The sequence below is a fragment of the Rhipicephalus sanguineus genome, chromosome 6 (genome assembly GCF_013339695.2).
Source record: "Rhipicephalus sanguineus isolate Rsan-2018 chromosome 6, BIME_Rsan_1.4, whole genome shotgun sequence".
NCBI classification, from domain to species: Eukaryota; Metazoa; Arthropoda; class Arachnida; order Ixodida; family Ixodidae; genus Rhipicephalus; species Rhipicephalus sanguineus.
This window is the reverse complement of record NC_051181.1, coordinates 68,406,963-68,427,611: the sequence shown is the minus strand read 5'-3', so window position 1 is coordinate 68,427,611 and position 20,649 is coordinate 68,406,963. Positions and strand designations below refer to the sequence as shown.

The window sequence follows — 20,649 nt, the reverse complement described above, 5'->3', positions numbered from 1 at the left end:
TGTCCCCTCCCAAGAAAAAAAAAGCAGAACACGTACACTTACAGCATAATAAGGCAGCTTGCCTATAAAACCCAAACACTGAAACCACTACAAATTAAAGCAGTTAATCATCACCTGAAAATGCGCTGTGCATATTTTAAATTGTAGAAATCCTACCCTCTCTCAAAAAAATACTACAGAAGGGACATGAGCATTTATGACATAAGGCAGCCAGCATATAAACCAATATCTCAACACTTAAAATTAGAACACTGCAGCCACTACAAAACTACAGATATTAAAGTTCACCAGGAAAAAACATTGCACATGTTTTAAATTGTTCAAACATACCCTCTCAACACAAAAAGAAATGCAGAACAAGAGAAGTAGCATAAACACTTACAGCATAATAAAAAATTACAGTATTCTGAATTACAGTAGATGAGGCACAAATGCACGGAGGCAGATCGCGCTTTCAATAACTGCAATAGCAAAAGCTTTTTATCGCCTGTTATAATGCTTCAATTCTTAAAAACCCGCTTAAACCTGGAAACAAGGTAATCTGGGCGAGAAATAAAATACCAGGACACGGGCACATAAGTCAACTGAATGACACATACACAGACACTGGGAGAAGTCAACTCTTTTATAAGTTCTGTGACCTTTCGTTTTCTTTCAAGAGCCCAAGGAAAAGAAGAAAACGCAAATATGCGGACAATCTATCTTTATTTATGCAAAAACTGCAAGTACCCCACCATCAGAGATGAAAGCCATAATTTGTTTGGTGTAGCCCTTGTTTCAAAATAAAAAGGGTGACTCCCACCTGCAAAAAAAAAAAACAGGAGAAAGGGAAATTGTTGTATAAGTTCGTACCTAGCAGAGGACGGTGTGAACAGGCGAAAACTCGATAACATCGTACGGCTACAAAGGGGCGAACACGATACAATTAACCAGGCTGAAGCGACGCGCGGGAGAACGACCACTTTGAAGGCGCGCGTCCAAACAGTCAAGGCAAAGTAACATCTTGGCACTAGAAAGACGGCCCACTTATGTCCCTAAAACAAGAGTTTGAACACTCGCTCACCATTCGAAACTATTCCAAAATAGCGCAAATAGCGCAAAGTAGCTCTGCAGAGTCAGAATCGTAGTACAGGCGCTCGAACGTAAACGTATAATGTATACCTTGAAACAAGCTCCGTTAAGCGCGGCCAATAAAAGTCAGTACTTTCGAAAGTGAACGTAAATCGTAATCTACATTTATATTAGGACAGTTTAATCCTGCATGCCGCAAAAATTACGCAGTCAAGTACTTCTGAAACATGTCGCGCATGTAGCCCGTGATCCAACAAAACACGCATTTTTCATGGCTTTCGAATATAATTGTGCACAGGTAAAGAAAATTAACTTACCTTCAACAAGGACAGAGGCCTGTAGTTTAAAGAATCCGCAAATCCAGGCAATGGTAAGCGCACATCAAGATGATCGCTTCCGTCCCTCCATCTAAGCAGAAATGAAGGTGCGACTGTCTTGCACCCAAACTGAGACGTCCATTTCTCCGCAGGAAATGTTCCGGGACTAGGCTTAACTCCAGTACGCGTATAACGGCCACTAAGAGGCACTCCAGAGGAACGTAGTACTTGCATGCAGGTACACGAGTGCTGAACATGCCGCGAAGTAGCTTCTTCACAGCTGCGTTCATAATTTCCGTGAATCACGGCACTCACAGAGCACGAACCATAGCGAGAGGAGACTAGCGCGGCGAGCGCGACCGCCACGTTCGAATTCCGCGTACTCGACTGACGTCACACAACGACGCGGATGGATACACCGGATAGAGCACCAGCGCTACGAAGCCCGTCACGAAGTTAGGCGGTAATTGTTATTATTAAAAAAGTTACGTAAAGCTTGCTGGTTAACGACCTTCGCACTCTGCATGTTTGTTGACGCAGTGCAACACAACAAATTTATTATTCTCTCGGCGTTATTTTCTTAGTCGTAATAAGACATGGCACGCAAGCTCGAGTTCAAGCTTTCAAGTTTCAACGTGTTTTGCATGGAGCAAAGGCGGGCGTTTGCGACAGCAGGGATAGTAATAAAATAAAATGAAAAGGAATGATAGTCGCTGGTACATCACGTTTCTCTGGTAGATCTTTGCGGTGAGGTTTGAGATAATGGTTTAGTCGAAACCGCGTACAGGCAGGCGCTGTATTACGCGCCGAGGCCCCCACCATCCATAGGTAGATACTTTTACGTCATGCCCGCGATAGCGTTAAAGAGCTCGTTTCGCAGAAATTCCGGTGTCGGCGGCGGCTTCTTTGGTTGCGAGCGAAAAAGCAGCGTTGGCCGTGAGCGAAAATTCGAGGTAGATGCAAATAAAGATATCAGCCATGGGGCACCGTGCTTTGGCTTTTCTTGCGGCACGGTTTGGGTCTCTACCGAGAAGCGAAGGCAGGCTAGCGATCGGCGAGGCGATACTCACCCGTATACATTGGACACACAAAATATTGTTGTAATAAATGTGCTGTTGAAGAGGGCGCAAACCTTTACCTTTATAATACGTATTTCGTGTGTGTGCGCGCGTGCGTGCGTGCGGATATCGCTATCGCGTTCAAGTTTAACGGTTTATCAATTTTTGTTACTGGCTTGCCTCCACGGCGGTACATAAATGGTGCCTATCCTTAAACACTGCTTATGACCGTTAAATCCTCAAACGAATCTGCCTTTGGGGCCGCCGCGGTGGTACAGTGGTTACGGTGCTCGGCTGCTGACCCGAAGATCGCGGATTCAACCCTGGCCGCGGCGGTCGCATTTTTAATAGAGGCGAAAGTGCTAAAGGTCCATTCACTTCAATTTAGGTGCACGTTAAAAAGCCCCAGGCGTGTCATATTTCCGGATATGAGCTCTCCACAACGGAGTGACTTATAATCATATTGGGGTTTTGGCGCATAAAACCGCAGTAATTCATTAATTAAGCTTTCTTTGTGTATTCAGCTGCAGTACAGTTTCTGCGCACTGTATACCGTGTCCTAGGAGTTTACAGTTACCTGCATTGCTTCGGGTACTAAAGCAAGAAGTCAGCAATGCTTTGTTGCCGCATGAAGTTATGTAGTGGGTCATTCGGTTAGAGCTAATTAAAACGGACAGGCTTCAGAAATCACGTTGCCGAAGGTAGCTAGTAATATAATCCCACGTAGGGACCCCCAGGCCAAACTTGAGGGCCCGATCGAGGGCACTCTGGATGGCCAAGGTTTGGTCATTGAGTTCGGGACTTCTCAAGCCTCATGCGCTTCTGAATATCAGTTACCATTGCTACATCTCTGCATTACTGTACAAGGTTGCGTAAAATGTGGAGTCGTATTTAAAAATAAAATTGTATTTTTCGTAATTTATTACATTACTTGCAGCAGCAAGTTCTGCATATGCTTAAAAAAATTTTGCTTTACATTAGCTGACACATAGAGAGCGTCCGTGATGCAAGTAGTGCTGTAGTGTTGATTGTGTGAAAGAGTATTTGTTGCTTGCCGGAAATTAAATGTCATGTATGCCGGCTACCAAAAAAAAGGCAAATAAACATACTATATGCGCATGTGTGTCTGGGTTCCTTAATAAGATGGCAGGAGGCTCGTGATATTATCTGTAATGAGCTTCACGCCCACCTTCATACGTGCGCGGCCGGTCCTAAACTCAACCACCGTACAACATAAAATCAACAAAACATCAATATATTTTTCAACATGTAGTTTTGATTGGAAAGAATCATGTGACAATTTCGTTGTCTAGTCATTGAGAGGATTCAACGACATTTGACATTTAGTTGAAAAGTCATTGATTCAACAATTCGTCAATAATTTGTCAACAGTTACTCAATAGTCATTTTTATAAGGATTTATCATTCCACGGGTAACAAGTGGGTGCCAGTCCTTCCCCGCTGCCTTCGTCTTCAAGTTTTAGAAGCATTTCACGATGATATTGCTGCTGGCTACCTACGCTTCCACAAGAGCTACGGCCGCATCAAGACCCGCTGTTTCTGGCTAGGCTTATCCACAACACTAGCCAAATACGTGGGCTCGTGCGCGTTGTGTCAGCACCGTAAGCGGTCCACATTCCCTACCGCTGGTTTCCTTAAGCCTCTTCCCTGTCCGACCGCACTTTTATAACTTGTCGGAATTGACTAGTATGGTCCCTTGCCGTTGACGCGGTCCGGTCCCCGTTGGATCGTCACTGCAGTCGATCATTTGACAATATACGCCGAGACTGCGCCTCTTCGTTCTGGTACCGCTACAGAAATCGCCGACTTTTTCTTGCAGTCCATCCTATTGCGCCACGGAGCTCCTCGCGTTCTTTTGAGTCACCGTGGCAAAGCCTTCATTTCCCAGGTTCTCGACGAAATCCTGCGGGCGAGTAATACGAACCATAAAACCACTTCTACATACCACCCGCAGACGAACGGGCTTACTGAGTGCTTCCACCGAACGATCCCTGACATGATTTCCATCTACTTACGTCCTGACCACAAAAAGTGGGACAACATTTTGCCATTCGTCACCTTCACCTACAATACTGCGACACAACGATCTACTGGCTACAGTCCTTTCTTCCTCGTGTATGGACGATCTGCCTCCTCCCTCTTCAACACAGCATTTTTTTTGCCCCTGCTCCGCGCAGTGCTTCCCTGCCAGAAGTGTTTGCAGCTCGAGTCGCGCATTGCCGGGAAAATGCTCGTCGAAACACGGAAGCTACTCAGGAGGAACGAAAACGTCGCTGCGATAGCAAACGACGCGACGTGGCCTTCCATCCCGGAGATGAGGTCTTACTGTAGACCCCGGTTCGAACCTCTGGGCTTCGCGAGGAATTTCTTCACCGGTACATTAGCCCCTACACCGTTCTCCGACAAACTTCTCCAGTGAACTATCTTGTCACCTCGCTTCAGGCCGTCACTGACCACCGTCGTCGTAGCACAGAAATTGTTCACGTCTCCCGCATGAAGCCTTTTATTGCTCGTTCTGCCGATCTTTGAGTTGCGGCCAGACTGGCCGCTTCGAAGAGGGGGGGGGGGGGGGAATTAGTATAAGCATATTTAACGTACTTCATCGTTCTCACTTGTACATAGCCATCATCATCGCTATTCTTCTTCTGGGTGTTGTGTGCCGAGGCAAACACAGCGGAATAAACGGTTCTTCTGGATATCTGGTCGGGTCGTCTTGCGTCTTTCAATATATATAGATAATACGAAACAAGACGGCGACGGCGACGCCGATGGCAAAACCCGCCGAGATTGTCCATATAATTGCTATCGCAACGAAAGCATTCTTTAAACAAGCCCGTGGAACATGAGCAGGGGCGCGGTCTCGTGCGTTCTTTGAAGTGTATGCGGTAGCTAGATACGAGACGCAATTTGTAGTTTTTAATGTGTCATAAATAACTAGTTAATAACCTAATACACAAGGCTCTGCAAGTATGCGGACATAACTTTTGGTTTCTCGTGCAAGTAAAGTTCGCCGCTTTGAATAATTCAGCTCAAGCCGTGCGACTGTGCTGTGTGGTACTTTAGAAAGTTTTAGACATCCGAGACATAATAATCCAGCGTACCTTGCAGATCGCGCTTCTCGCGATTTAAAAAGTCAAGATTTCTCCACAAGAACGAGGCAATCAATGCGACAACAACAAATTGGAATGGTATAGGTGGTCAGGCTTGCAGGTTTAGCAGCAGTAATAATTGTACTAAACATGAGCTTACTTTGTAAGCTAACGAGCATGATATTAGTGCGCAGAGGCAACATAACCGCGAACCTCGGGCAGTGACCCCATTACATTCAATGTCAAAACGCTGGCGTATGCAAACGCGGCTGCTGCAGCGTGCGAAGCGACCTTCGTGCTGTCATCGCTTCAACGCAAGCTGAGCGATGAGAACAGCACGTGTGAAGGTATGAGCCATCTGCCAACCACTATCAAGATGGGGGCGCATGACCACGCCTTGCCGATCAAAGTGTGCAGTCCCTGCTGGAGTCCCCCCCCCCCTCAGCGCCCGCCCTCCTGGAGCTTCCCATGAGCCTTTATCACAACGGAAGTCAGTCAGCCGACCTGTTTCCTGTCCGCTTCAGCCGCGGTCGTGGGCTGCCTTCGCACGTTTTCACTGGCACAGAAAACGTACGACGCGCGAGGCACTGCTATCGCCCTTGAACTTTACACGGAATGCGCCTGCAGTGTTCATATAATTGATATCGCATTAAAATGCAATGGCGGTTTCTATAAAGAATTGGGGTTTCCTCATTCAGCAGCAACCAACAAAAAAAAATCACAGCATATCCACGGAGTGAATGATGATGAGTGGGCGAAGCTGCGGAGGTTCATCGGTAAACCGTGAATCTTCCGTGAATTCCGCCCAGTATATCATCACCGACGTGAGATCGGGCGCGTTTATACTAAAGGTTCGATGAGTTATGACGACTTGCAGCTCACTTTAATTTTACATGTACGCTGTGAATTTTCATTGTTTAGAAAACCATTGCTTTAGAAAACACCTTGCGTCTTTCGTTAAGCAGCTGGCGTCTTTTTCGTTTTGCTTTAGAAACATCTGGCGTTCTTTCGTTTTGTTTTTACAAAACATCTGGCGTCTTTCGTTGGTTTATTTCATCAATCAACGGCGTTTTGAACAAAATTTTTATTGTTTAATCACGCACAGGAGAAATCTCACCAGGCACTACCTTGGAGGTAAACAATGGCTGCTAATGGGAATGAGAGACAGAAGAAGTCGGCTTTTAGCTAACACTTACACTTCTACAGAGACAGAAGAATTCGGCTTTTAGTTAACGCGCACGCTGCGAATTTTTTATTGTTCAACAACGCACAGGAGAAATCTCCCACCGGCACCACCTTGGAGGTCAAAGGGTAAGACTTGTTACTCACTACTACGAGCACGACGAGGGACGAACGGGTGCCGCCTTAAGGAGCTTCGCCCCTAAAACTGTATTTGGAGTCTTGATACGAGGATGCTATATCAGGTACAGGGTTGATAGGGGGTCTCAGGGTCGACATGGAGGAGCAATGAGGAACTTCATCTCAGATGCACCGGGGTTTCCTTGAGGTGGTGCTTATGTGCTTTGGTAGTTATTTGTCTTCTACTCGGAAGCATAGCAGTAGTACCTGCTGTAATTTCCCGTTGACAGAAGACGTGGCTGTCAGTACCCAAGATTAAATTATTTTGCATAGGTGACTTATTTTTGTTCTTCTAAATGGGTTCCTCAAGAAATATAAAATGTTATTAATATGCGCAATGTTTTAAACCCATTTAAAGGTGTGCGAATCAAACTCCACATACCTGAAAGGAGGACGGACAAAGCCGACATTCTGCCACTACGATGACGATCCTGAGAAGGGCCGCTGGAGAACGTACAAGACAGCCATTGACATGGTGAACGAAGTGAGTGTTCGTAACACAACCATATAATTTTCACACCTTGCGTCACTTTGACCTTGCCCGAGTAAAACATGACAAAGTAAAGTATGTATAAATACTAAAATAACTTTCTAGTTTGAATTATATACGCACGTTCCGAACAAAAAAACAGGATAGCTTTTATAAAAGATTTTTCTTAAATATCGCGATGATAGCGGCCCGAATGTAATCTAAATAAAGACTATGAAAAGGTGCTGTTTCGCGGCCTTTAGTGCTGACTCTTTCTTTTAGTTGAACAACATTTCTCCCAGGAGGAAGTTATGTGTCTCCACATTTGAAACACGGTATAGGTCTTCCGGAAATCGCAACAGTGGCCCGAAATCAATGAGCCACTTTCATGGAAATTTCTGCTGCATAATGTTCAGCACTATAGAGGGCGTCCCAACTAGCACGCAGCATTATTTCAAAAAAGAGAAACGGCGTTACGCGGAGAAAGACTAGTTCATGTTGTTCCCAGTAGACTGGAGTCACCGCCACTAATTTTTTTCGTTAATTAGCTTTATTTATTAGTCATAATTATATTTACAACTCGACATGTACTCATCTAATTCTCAAAATGTCAGTGAGGCATATGTAGGCATCTTCAAATGACATCTAACGGCGCTATTTTCAGCAACATACTAATTACGTGTGCATTGCTTCCGGCTGATAAAGAAATTCTGCGAAATATGAATAATAACAAGTCACTACACTCCCACCCGCAAAAAAAGCAGCGCCCTCAAATAAGCTGACTGCAAGCAACCGCTTTGCCAGAAACAGCATTTCGCACTTTTGCAAGGTTACAGGTCGGGCGTTTCAGATTTCTTGGGCTTTCTTTATCAACAGGAAAAAATCAGCACGCAATTAGTACGCTGTTGAAAATATCGCAGTTAGTTGTCATTTGAACATGCCTAAATGTGCCTCATTGACATTCTGATAATTAGTTGAGTACGTGTCGAGAATTATGACTAATTAATTGAACCTCACTAACGAAAAAAATGGTAGTGGTTACTCCAGTGCACTAGGAACAATATAAAGCAGGTTTGCTTTACGTAACGCCGTTCCTCTTTTTTTTTAAATCGTGCTGCGTGAGAGTCGGCACGCCCTGTATATTGTCATGGGGCCGTGATGATATACACTCCGAAGGCTGATTCTTAGAGCTTGTATCTTCAGGTGTCATGTTTCTCGTCATTCGTGCTACGCTGTATGGGAAGCACAATTATATGTGCCCGTATCACATCTCGCAACTGCCGTTACAGTATTTATGTGTTCATAAAACCCTGTAGCCGCCTAGTGACTTTCTAAAAGAAAGAATAATTCAATACTACTCTTACAGACGCGACATAGTGTAACAAAGTGTCCGCCTTTAGAGGTCTTCGTTTTACCAGCTGTTCTGTTTTCTAAACGGGTAAATATGCATAGAAGGATTTTAACAGTAGGTTTATCATTAATTCAGTGATATGTTAGCGCGCAAGTTACAATAACAGAACTTTCTGTTAAACCATACAACACAAGTTACCTGTAATCAAAGCCTATAGATTCGTTTTATATGCCACCTGCGCTACTTTTTTTTTATTTTCGCTGCTCTTTTTATGCCTTTTAGGAAACCTACATAGAATGCACACGCATTCCGTGTAATTTCGGCAGGAATCTTACAGAAAACGTACTTACATTACTATTGAAGTACGCATACTAACCGCTAAATTAAGGATATTGCCATATATGATTAACTTGAAGTCGTAATGATGACGACACTCTTTAGACCACAACAGGTACACTTCTTACGTGAAAGATGCATACTACAAGAAAATGATTCATCTTTTGAATTATTTACGAGCAGAACGAGCTATACAAAGCACGACTTAAAGCATACACATGCCCCACAACCTTGTGACAGCAGTTGCAATGGTACTTATGACCGGAATTACATCGCTTGTAATGAGGTATCGCTATTTCTTTCCCTGAAACAACAGGGCTAAGGAAATGTGCGCATAGCGGACCAATGAGCTACGCCTTCGAAAGCTGTCGGAGTTAAGAGTTAATTGGGACTAGAAAGTGTAGTGTCACTGTCAAAAAATTACATTGTCTATTTATTGTCAAGTGATGTTGTTGTAACGTCTGAACTTAAAATCATTTTAATGATCGGCCTTTGTGGTTTTCGCCTTGTCACTGCCGTAAAATACGTGTTGCAATTTCGTTAAAATAGTATCACACTCTCTATTGATTGCTGCACACTAATGCATATCTGTACTGCATATATGTATAAATTTGTATATTGTCTGCTACACCAACGGCCCCTGTGGTGTTCGACTGCTGACCCGATGTCACGGGAGCGAATTGCGGCCGCGGTGGCCGTATTTCGATGAAGGCGAAATGCTAGAGCCCCGTGTGCTGAGATTTAGTTGCGCGTTAAAAGACCCCAAGTGTTCGAAATTTCCGGAGCCATCCACAACGGTATATCGTGGTTTGGGGCGTAAAACCCGAGCAATTAATAAGGTGCAAAGCTTAGACGCCTCATCAAACGCGACACTTGAACGGCGTCCCGCGTCGGCTGCGTCAACTCGAGCAACGCAAAAAAGTCATTATCACGTGATGACGTCACCATATGACGTCGTTATGACGCCACTATGGCGTCATATTATGCGATGTCACATGATGGCGACATGACATGACATTGTCTTTTGGTCAAAGGTGGGCCGATCACAGAGGCAGTGCTAAACCAGGTGAGGCGCATAAAGTTTGCAAAGCCTCCGATCCTGGAGGCAGTGCAGAACAACGTTAGGTACGAAAGCTTTCGGTAGGTGGCGGAGCACGATCAATAGATCTAGCGTTAGTGTATATGCTACCTTTAGATAGAGTACTGTATAATGTATTACCGTACTACTTAGAGTACTTTATATGCTACCTAAAGGTAGCATATACTGTATATGCTACCTAAAGGTAGCATATACAGTAACTCTAAGTAGATCCACTGAGAATAAAATGATGGCTTTCGCCTTCGAGTCGTCTTAGGCGACTGCTTAAGGAACCTTGTGAATTTTTATATTGGTATTACCAATGGTCATTGGTAATACTAATTGCAATCTCTCCATTGCCGGCGGCGCAGTGGCAAACACGACTTCTCGTGTATTGTAAATTTTTTATTAATCTTCAACCTCGACTTTCGCAGATTGTGTCTGTGAAGAACACTGCTCATTCGTTGGTGGCTGAGAACTTCGGCTGGGCGTTCTACGACGTCGACCTGGAGGACTACCGTGGCGACTGCGCAGTCTACTGGAGAATCAACCGTGGGGCCTCCGGAGACAGCAAAGCAGCGGCCTACTACAGGCTGAAGAACGCCGTGCAAGAGCTGAGCTCACTCAACCGCAAGATGCCGGACGATCTGAAAATACAGGAAGGCGAAGGTGTTTCTGAAAGCGGACCAAAAGAAGGGGCTGCCTCCAAACAGCAACATCCTCGTCACGAGGAATTTGAAATCGCTGCCTTGAAGTAAAGAACTCCTGCTCTCGGCTTTGATTACTCCAAGTTAGGAAAAGTTTTCCGCACTCGCTGGTGTCCTTTATCGGCGTAGTTTGTTATTGATGCGATTCCGCACTATGGCTCGCTTAGATTTCGCACAAATTGACAAGCTTCTTGAATCTTAACGTTAACTAAATATTTTAGCATGACTATCCTCGTTTAACTTGTCATTGTTGATTCTTTCGATCATATCAGGTATGCCATAATATTTGAGCGGGTTTCGGGAGCGCATTTCGTGCTTTCGCTCCTACATTTCCTTCAGCATTAGCCTTCTTCTCATCCCAACACCCCTAAGGCAGATGTCATACTATCAATTGTCCCTGTAGTTCATGCACCAGTGACTCACTGTGTTGCTGAGCAGGGGATTCAGCAATGAAAATGACGAGCGATCTCACAACACTCATAAAATAATAACAATTTTTCTTTAACGCCACATTAATAAAGCAATGTGCGAGTAGTGATTGCAGATATTGCTCACACAGAAATAAAATGGCAGCTTTCATCCAAGCCCTGCGATCAGACTGTCAGAGAACGGTGCAGAAATTTCCATAAACTTTATTATGCGTGCTGTTAAACAGTCTCTTCGCTACAACGTTTTTTTTTTTTTTTTTTGAGGACTTGCTGCACACGCCCAATGAAATAAACAAATAAATAACACGTTTTTTGAACCACCTAACCGAGAATTGTTTTTTCTCCTAAATATACTAGCGCTAGCAAAAAAGACATAGTTTCGCAGCAAGGGCCACGAAATCAGTGCAATGGCAACATATTGCAATGCCATACGAACAATAGCCAGCAGCTCAATCATTTAGCAAAACCGCCGCTCCAGCGAGTTTGTAAAATGTTTCCTGCTTCCCATCCGTCTTTGCATTGCCGGTGATGTAAACTTGATGTTAGGCATAACCATAGGATAAAATAGTTTTTTTGTTAGAGCCTTTGCTGAGCTGTAACCTCTACCACAATGCTGTGCTCGAAAGCTCCACACAGGCACCTCGCACCAAAAAGAACCTACTGCGCGTAGGAATAGTCGGTAAAATTTTTAATCGACGAACGATTAACCTTTCGCCACCTTAATCATTAACAGGTTAGTCCTTATTGATGATTTTTTTCGTCAATTAATCTACACTTTTTGCAGGCGCTTTCAAAAAGACTGAAAGAGTAAGGCTCGTATGCATTTTTCTTTAATTCCGCCTTCCAAGGAAATCAATATAGTCCGGACTCTATTTCTTTTTATGCAAGGTGGAAAAAATATGAGAAACAGGAGTGCACAACGGTTCGATAAATCACATTTAAATTGCTAAATACACAATAAAATTTTGCTCTTATGAATTGTCAAGCAAAAGCCACCTACAATATAAAGCCAAACAAGAGAAATCTTCAAGGGATGATGAAGTCTTGAAGTGATTAAAAAAAGAAACTAATGCTATATGAAGTGAGGCTCGCCAATGGATACTCTCAGATTCAACGGCGCTCCTGTTGCAGAGACGGCCGAAGCAGCGAAGGAAACTAGCGTGCTTCAAGTGTCGAGCTGTGACACTTGATAGTTCGCGCTCATCTTCTGTTTGTTCGTTTAGCAGCGTCCCTTGAGCTCGAGTGGCTTTTGTACGCTCCGTAACATGAGCGCGGACATCACGGTGAAAGCGTGAAACATCCCTCTTCCCCTCAGCACAAGAAAACCGCGCGAGCAGACAGCGGAAGGGCAAGGTTCTCCCTGCGCAAGTATAAGAAGAAGCGAGCGAGCTCGCCGACGACTTTTAAATGCGCCTGTCGCGCTCCTAACGCCATCTCGCTGGTAATGAAGAAACGCTTATAAGCGCAGCCGTCTCTGAGTCCGTCCAGCGGTAAACGGTGTGTATATAACGCTCGCCGTTACCTACTTCGAGGATCTGCGTTTCGTGGCGTAGTGGCTAGCGCCACTCGCTGCGGAGGAAGAGGTCCCTGGTTCGATTCCGCGCTTCGGAAGCATTTTTCTGAATTATTTTTCTTTGGGGCTTTTGTATATATATACATACTTATACATATACGGTGCATGACGGCGGCGACGGCGACGTCAAAATCCAGCCGAGACTGTCCATATATTTGCTATCGCAATAATAGTCGAACAAGAAGGTTGCCACAGAGCAGTGGAACAAAGAATTCCGTTAAAGGGCCCCTCACTAGGTCTGAGCATTTCGAGCTCACAAGTGCAATGCATACACCGGGCGCTTACGATCACGTCTGCTAAGACTTGCAAACCTACGCGCCACGGAAAGAGGTGAAATTTCGAACTGAACGCCGCTTGCCCTTCACCTCGAGCGCGAGCGCCCCGAGATGCGATGGATGACGTACAACGAGGAAGGGCCCTACGTAGTTATCTGCGCCCTGATGTCGCTTCTCTACGTAGGCATCGGTGCTCTGACGTCGCTTACAGTAGCACGTGACACTGTCACAAGTATTCGAGGCGACATACGTAATTTGTGTAATCTGTTGCTTGAATTGATGAATGAAACTTTAAGAGAAATAATAAACCACACACACGAAATGTATGCGTGTTTTCATTTTTTTACTTCGAATCGTGATATGCGAGACTAATCTGCCTCCGTTTTGCATGCGTTTGGGCTCTCGCCGTCGCCGCATCGTGCAGGCGCTAGCCCTGACAGCGCTTGGCGCGTTTTGGCGCATCATGCCTGACAGCAGTTCCAGCGGTGCGACGCGGTGTATCGCGGTAAGGATTCAAGATCCGTGCCAGCCTCTCCAACCGTGCGCGCACTGAGGGATCCACCCCGCAGAAAGAGGCGGTACGCTACAGAGAACGCCGAACCAACGCACCACTCGCGTGCTCGGACTTGATCGGGACTGTCATGCGCACGTGACCTTGCGTGCGCATGACGATTTGATGCGTCTGCGTCGTGTGTCCTCCGGTTCGGGTACCGAAGAGGGCAGGCAAGGAATTTGGCTTGTGAAGGCAATACAGGGCGAGTGGCAAGGGTTTCAAGCTCGCCTCCTCGCAATATGGTTTCGCGCCGCTTCAGAATATTTGTTTTAAATGCGAAGCATTTCTTAGCGAACATCTGCGACTTTGAGCGTATCTATCCAGCCGCCTACGACATCGGGCTCTCCTGGCCGTTTCATTAATCGAATTTATGCCAAACTTGACTAAAGGGCGTTGGCGGGCTAGTTGGTTGTTCATGCTTAGTTTCTACAGCGCGACTGAACGCGGACGGAGAAGGAACACGCAAACACACACACAGCGCTGACTTTCAACTGGAATGTTTATTTGCGTCATGCGCATTGAACACGCCGTGTTCAATGCGCATGACGACGTGTCGCTGAGGAAACTTCGAAATGAGGCAGTAAAGTTGTGCAAAAGATATAATCTCGAAAGCCTAGCTCCCTCGTTAGGAAATAGCAAAAAGTTGCAGTTAGAAATATTTTTTACAGCTAAAACGCATAAAAGTGACTGTCCTCTCCGTGTGATTTTGTCCGAAAACGACACATGGCAGAAGTGTTTGGCATTGTTCTTACAGGAGCACTTGAAGATGCTTCCTGTTGACGATCCTTATTTGGTAGTTAAGTCGGAGCAAGTTGTTGAATTCTTTAAGGTTAGGCAGGACCAGAACCTAGCCGTCTTTTCGATCGACGTTAAAGATTTGTTTTATTCACTTCCCCAGGCGGAATTGATGACATGTGTTGCAGATAGCATTGACAGGTTGGGAAGTGTCAATTTCCAGAACGCTTCCGGCTTGTCCTGTGATCAGTTTTTAGAGCTCCTTCACTTTTATGTAAACTCAACCTACGCAACTTGGGACGAACACACTGTGAAACAAAAAAATGGCATATGTATTGGGTCTTCTGTCGCTCCCTGTTTGAGCGACCTATTTCTGGCTCACCGCAACAAGCTCCTTCGCGATCGTTTGACCAGTACGGACGTCGTTGGCGTCTTCAGATTCGTAGACGACTACCTAATTGTTTCACGCCTTGACTCTAACAACTTTGACGCAGGGGCCGCTAGAACCCTGAGCATTTTTACTGACGTGTTGTCCCCTCTTTTACTGACGCATGAAGTCCCGAAGGACAATTTCATAAGATTTTTAGACATAGGGTTGTATTGCCGTCCAAGAGGTGTTTGATGGAGCTATGAGCCTAGAGGTAACAAGCCGGTGTTGCTATTTGCATCGGCGCACTCCAAGTTAGTCAAACGTGCCGTGATTAAGTCGTGTTTCCACAATTGTTTGTCCAAGTCTTGTGAGCATAAGATTGAGGAAAGTTTGTGGGGCCAGGCTAAGCGTCTGTGCGACTCCGGTTACCCCATAAGACTGTTGTCAGCGGTGGCGGAGCGCCTGAACAAAAAGTACAGGTTTAATCCGAGTGAGCATCAGAGTGACACTCGAAGGAAAAAGCTCGCAGTAGTGCCCTACATCCACACCGTATCTCACAACCTGAAAAGGATCGCGAGAAGGTCCGGTGTGGACGTTGTTTTTCCACGCCCGTGCGACTGCAGGGAGTTTGCAGGCGAGTGAACGCCGAAAGGGAAAAAGAAAATGCTTCGTGTTCCACTAAACATAGCGAGAAGTTTGTTGCCTGCGTTAAAGACGTTATTTATTCCGTCCCGCTGTCATGTTCCCGTGTGTACATTGGCCATACCGGCCGTTGTGTGAATGAAAGGTTGCGCGAACATAAGTACAATGTCACGAAAGTTATTTCCGGACACCTTGCCATTCACTGCCAAAGATGTGGCTGTTTCCCCATTTTTGATAAAACTAGTATTCTCAACAGGGCAAGAGATCGATTGACTAGAGAAACTATTGAAGCGTATGAAATAGATAAAATGAATTATACATGTGTCAGCATGCCATCCTTGTTACTAACAGATAAGGAAAAGAGGTATCTGGATCCGTCACTCTAGGTTGGTGGCAACTCGTTGTGATTGCGGCAAAACATGCGCGTTTGGGTCCTGCTTTTGTTTCTTGTTTTGTGTGCACCTGCTCACGTGTGTCCATATAAGCGTCACGTGCATATGAAAAATAAACATTCCAGTTGAAAGTCAGCGCTGTGTGTGTGTGTGTTTGCGTGTTCCTTCTCCGTCCGCGTTCAGTCGCGCTGTAGAAACTATGCCAAACTTGGTATGGCATAACATGACCGCATTACGAACATAAATGACTGGTCATAACATGAAAATCATGACATGCATGTCATGAACAGAATGATTTACGTTCCACAGCCTTGGGGCTCTTGTGGCCGGTCCGGAAAATTTTTCAGCTGGCAATGAACTAATTTCATAAATTTTTGGCTGTACAACGCTCTTTATTGCGCAGGCAACTTCCACTGCCTAACTACAATTTCTTTTGTGACCTGATGAGGGGCCCTTTAACTTAAAAAATAGCGCTTGTTGAGTTCATAGAATGCGGTTCAAAGCCTGGGTTGAAACCAAGCAATGCCGAGAAAATTTAGCTTTATTTATACATTCATTTCCATGTAGCAATGACTGTCTTACATGACACAGGATCGGACGGACGGACGGACAGCTTTCTCGTCACGTGAGCACAGAAATGCTTACGCATTGCTTACGCATTTAAAAGCCCTCTCTAGGACAAGATGCACAGCCGACATCGAGGAATGTACAAGACACCTAAAGTTATACTTGGTAACAATATAGTGCCAAAGCTTATGTTTTGGCGGTCGCGGAATACGGTTGCTGTGGGGCCGTTACAGACGCTTACGAACGCTACGAAGAAGACGAAAGACGGCATTCCAACGCCACCCTGCACCCTGCATTACAACTACGCTTACCCATCATTTAGACAACTCCTAAAGCAGATTATACTTGCAACACTTCATTAATTCATTGATTGCTGCGATTATCAGTGCTCCTTTTGCTTAAACCAACTCTTTGCTTGATGAGTAATTCGTAGCAGCCCTTTAAACAGCACCATTCCAACAATTTATTTGATCGCTTACATAAAGGTGAAAATCAATACATAATTTCTTTTTTTTTTTGCAGAACTTTTATAGTGGAGATTACAAGTAATGCTATTCTCACAGGCAGCACAACTTCGAATTGTAACCAGATCTAGTGCGGAGGCTTTTCAGTACGACTCACAGTTGGTGGGCCTTTGCAGATTTGGCTTCATCGGCGCAGCGTTACGCTTCCGGTTTACTGTTCTCCCGTAGTAGAATGCCAAGTACTCTGAATCGTTAACCACTTTTTTCTGACCATACAACAGCGGCGCTGCTACTCCGGTGAACTCCTGGTGGCATCGGTACAATTCGGGCGGGTATACGCCACTGAAAGCGGGTATGTGCCAAGCAGCTCCTAGCATAGCATCGACACGCATAGAATAGTTTAGCAATTGGGTGGGAAAAGAAAGCGAGGAGGGGTGATGTGAGGGTCAGGGGGAGTTTACCTACCTATGGTCACCCCTACAACCAGCCAGCTCTGCGGGAGGGCACCGGTGCCCCAGATGATGCTGAAACACTCTAGGAGCCTCTCCTGCTCGGCGTCAGCCAAGTTACCCATCATCTGGGACGTGCTGCCGTCACCTCCAAAAGCACTGTGTCGCCTCGTGTGCTGGAGAGCAGCCTTGAGCTCGTGCATACGGACTGGTTCATTGCGGAGTGCTTGAATTTGCACAGCCACCCAGTGCGTGTGATGGCAAGAAGATGGAATTGGCCGGACGGCTGCCGATGGAGGTGGGGCTTGCATAACGGGGGATATGTCGGCAAACTGGTCCGCCAAGAGTTCTGCCAAGTCTACCGCACTGATGCCCATGTGGACCACCACAGACAATGGCGTTGTGCACAGGGCCCTAGTAGGAGTGACGTTAAAGCCGCCAAGCGCGTTGTCCATTGGGACAGCGGTTGATGAGCAGCACATGTCCTGCCAGCTCTGGTTCCGACGTCGCCTGGCATGGCGCCTGCAGACGGCGTCCACTCGGCGAAACGCTGTCCAGTGTTCAGTGATGTGGTGCGCAACGGTACACGCTCTGCACGCCGAAGAACATAGTACAGTCGCGAGCGATTTGAAGGTGATCACGCGAGCGTCGACCAAGACCTACAACAGCGCCACGTCCCAGAATCCTCTTTCGAGGAGAGGGAGCTATCAGGCAAGCTTCACTCACTCTTTTTGCTGTCTCCTTAAGCTGCGGTTACTCCCGTCTGAGGAAGACACATTTTCACTTTTTTAACACGAAAGTGTTTTATGCCGGGGTCCACCACGGCTCCACTGACGCATTTTCGTCACGGATATGACGTTCTAAAATATAAAGACTAACATATGGCAAAGAAAAAACTAGAAGAAAAAAGTTGCGTCACCGGGAGTCGAACTTACGACCCCTCGATCCCCAGCGCGGAGCGACTCCGCCACAGACAGCACATTCTTCTACATACTAACGGCGTGCTATTTATATACACCATTTGCCGGTGGCTGTACTCAGAGATCGCGGTACATCAGCTTGTTTTCGTTATCACTAGCGAGATGGTGCGAAGGGCTCGAACGGCGGAACGGCCCGCGTCGCCTCACGCATTGAGATGAGCGGGCGCCTCTACAGGGCGTGGTTGCTCCTGCGCGCGCGCTTATCTTGTACGTCTTGCGCTGTCACCGCAAGTTTGTGCTGAAGTTACAGAGAGCACGAAGGTCGCTTCGCTCACTGTAGCGGCCGCTTTTGCGAAAGGAGCGCGCTGCTCACCAACAAACAAGTTACAACTGTGACAGTTCGCGCTCATCCTGTGTATTCTTGTACGTTCGTTTCGTGCGTCCTCCTTTGTATTTGACCAGCGCGCTTTAACTGTCGAGCTGTGACAGTTGTTAGATCGCGCTCATCCTGTGTATGTTCGTTCCGTGCGTCCTTTCTGCTTGAGCAGCGCGTTGCAAGTTCCGAACTGCTTGCCGTTCTTCACGTGACGTTACAACTTGTTGCTATAGCATTCATTCCTTCGCCCTCGGGGCGAAACAATCCACAACAAACGCTCAACTACGTCTGTGAAGACACGTTTTACTTTCGTGTTATAGCGATTCCAATGACAGAGGGATCAACCATGTTTTTTTATGACAACGCGATATATTTTGTTCAACGTAACAAGCCGTTCAAACGAAGCAGTGCCAAGCACCAGCTTTACCAGACCTTTCCCAGCAAGTTTGCTATCGCCCGCGTAGATAAGAGCCAACGAAGAATACACTTGGTCGCAACGTATGGAAAGCTTACAATAGAGAGAAAGGGTGTAGAGTTCGCCGTAGGGGCGATTGTTGCAGCATGGAACAGCCAAAAGGGCGAGAAGAATGCGTAATCTTGATTTTCACTGTTCTGAAACGTGCCGCTAGGCCTCTGGGACGCTAGGCCAGTCGACGCTCGCGCGACAGCCTTCATATCGCGCTCGACCGTACGCGTGCAGCGTCTGCCCTTCGCTTTACACCCCCTTATCCCTCCCCCTTTATTTTTCTTTTACTTTGTTTGGTCAGCGTGCGCTGCGAACACGGAGCTAAGAGTTGCAGAGCCGTACAGTAGGTGGAGCAGTTTCTTCGGTAGATCATCGCACTCATCTTTCAGATGAACGCGGGCCTCGTATGCTGTTCGCAATAGTGCATTGTATTGCAACGTCAATCAACGCACACGTATAGCGTTCAATAAAAACAGAACGACAATACTAATTCCGCGCGATATATTACGACCACAAGGAATTGTAAACAGCCAGTGTGCAGTAAAAGAGCCTCACTCGGGCGCTCTTTTTGTATACAGTTCAAACGCGCGAATGGTATTTTTGTTTGGTTTGCGGTGCACCGCTCGTGCACATCTCCATGCCTTGTTTATTTCGAGAAAACTATGACTCACGCGAAGGGCGTAGTGATACCTGTGGCTAAAGAAATGAGCCGAAGAAAGCAGCACAGCGTTGCACAGGTCACACAGAAGCAAGTGTGTATATAATCAAGACAAGAAAACTGGCAGTTGTTGCCTGTACGAATACAACCGATGAGAGAAGCTCCTTAGAAATGGGACGCAAACGACTATGCGCCTGATCTCGCTGCTGGCTTTCATGAAAGCGATAGGGTGGAGAACGCGTGGGGAGAGCGTCTGCTGCGCTCAGTTGAGTGCGGCGCGCGCAGCGCAGGGAGAGGGAGACAGGTGGGAGACGGGTTTGAGCGGTTATGCGGCGGGGAGCTTCGACGGCGGTGACGGAACGCCACGCGCGCTCATTGCCTTTTTGCGCCGGCGCCGGGTGGCGAGAGCTTCTGATACTACCTTCGACAAAGCGACCGTAGTGCGATAGAATGAGGGTTGTCATTTCGCAATCCACGATAAAGGTGGTGAAAGCGAAGATGACCATTATAACCAATTGTGCGCAGACCTTATTAAGTTTAACCTCGAATTTCTGGTGCGCTAGAACCAAACCGCTCAAGGCCTAAACATTTCCTCTTAAATCACCGGCCACTGCAACCCAAAACGATGCCTAAGAGAAGGGAGCTTCAACGGTGACGGCGGGGTGCGGGCCTAAGGAGCTTCGCTCCTAAAAACACGCGAGGGGGCGACAGAAAGTAGGTGGACCGATGAGATAAAGAAGTTTGCTGGTATAACGTGGCAGCAGAAATCATATGACCGGGTTGAATGGCGTAACATGGGAGAGGCCTTTGCCCTGTAGTGGGCGTAGTCAGTCTGCTGCTGCTGATGATGATGATGAGGATGATGATGATATAAACGCAGTGGGAAATACCATGGAGATGCATTGCAGTTGAAGGTTACCTTAGA

General features: G+C 46.3%; 1 protein-coding gene across 1 annotated transcript in view; it reads left to right on the top strand.

Moving 5' to 3' along the window:
• The window catches only part of LOC119397322 (uncharacterized), a 41,702-nt gene extending 30,795 nt beyond the window's left edge, over positions 1 to 10,907 (top strand). The window contains exons 7-8 of the mRNA XM_037664754.2: positions 7,274 to 7,399; positions 10,584 to 10,907. Of these exons, the coding sequence (XP_037520682.2) occupies positions 7,274 to 7,399; positions 10,584 to 10,907 (450 nt within the window). The remainder of the gene's footprint in view (positions 1 to 7,273; positions 7,400 to 10,583) is intronic.
• Positions 10,908 to 20,649: the final 9,742 nt, after the last annotated feature.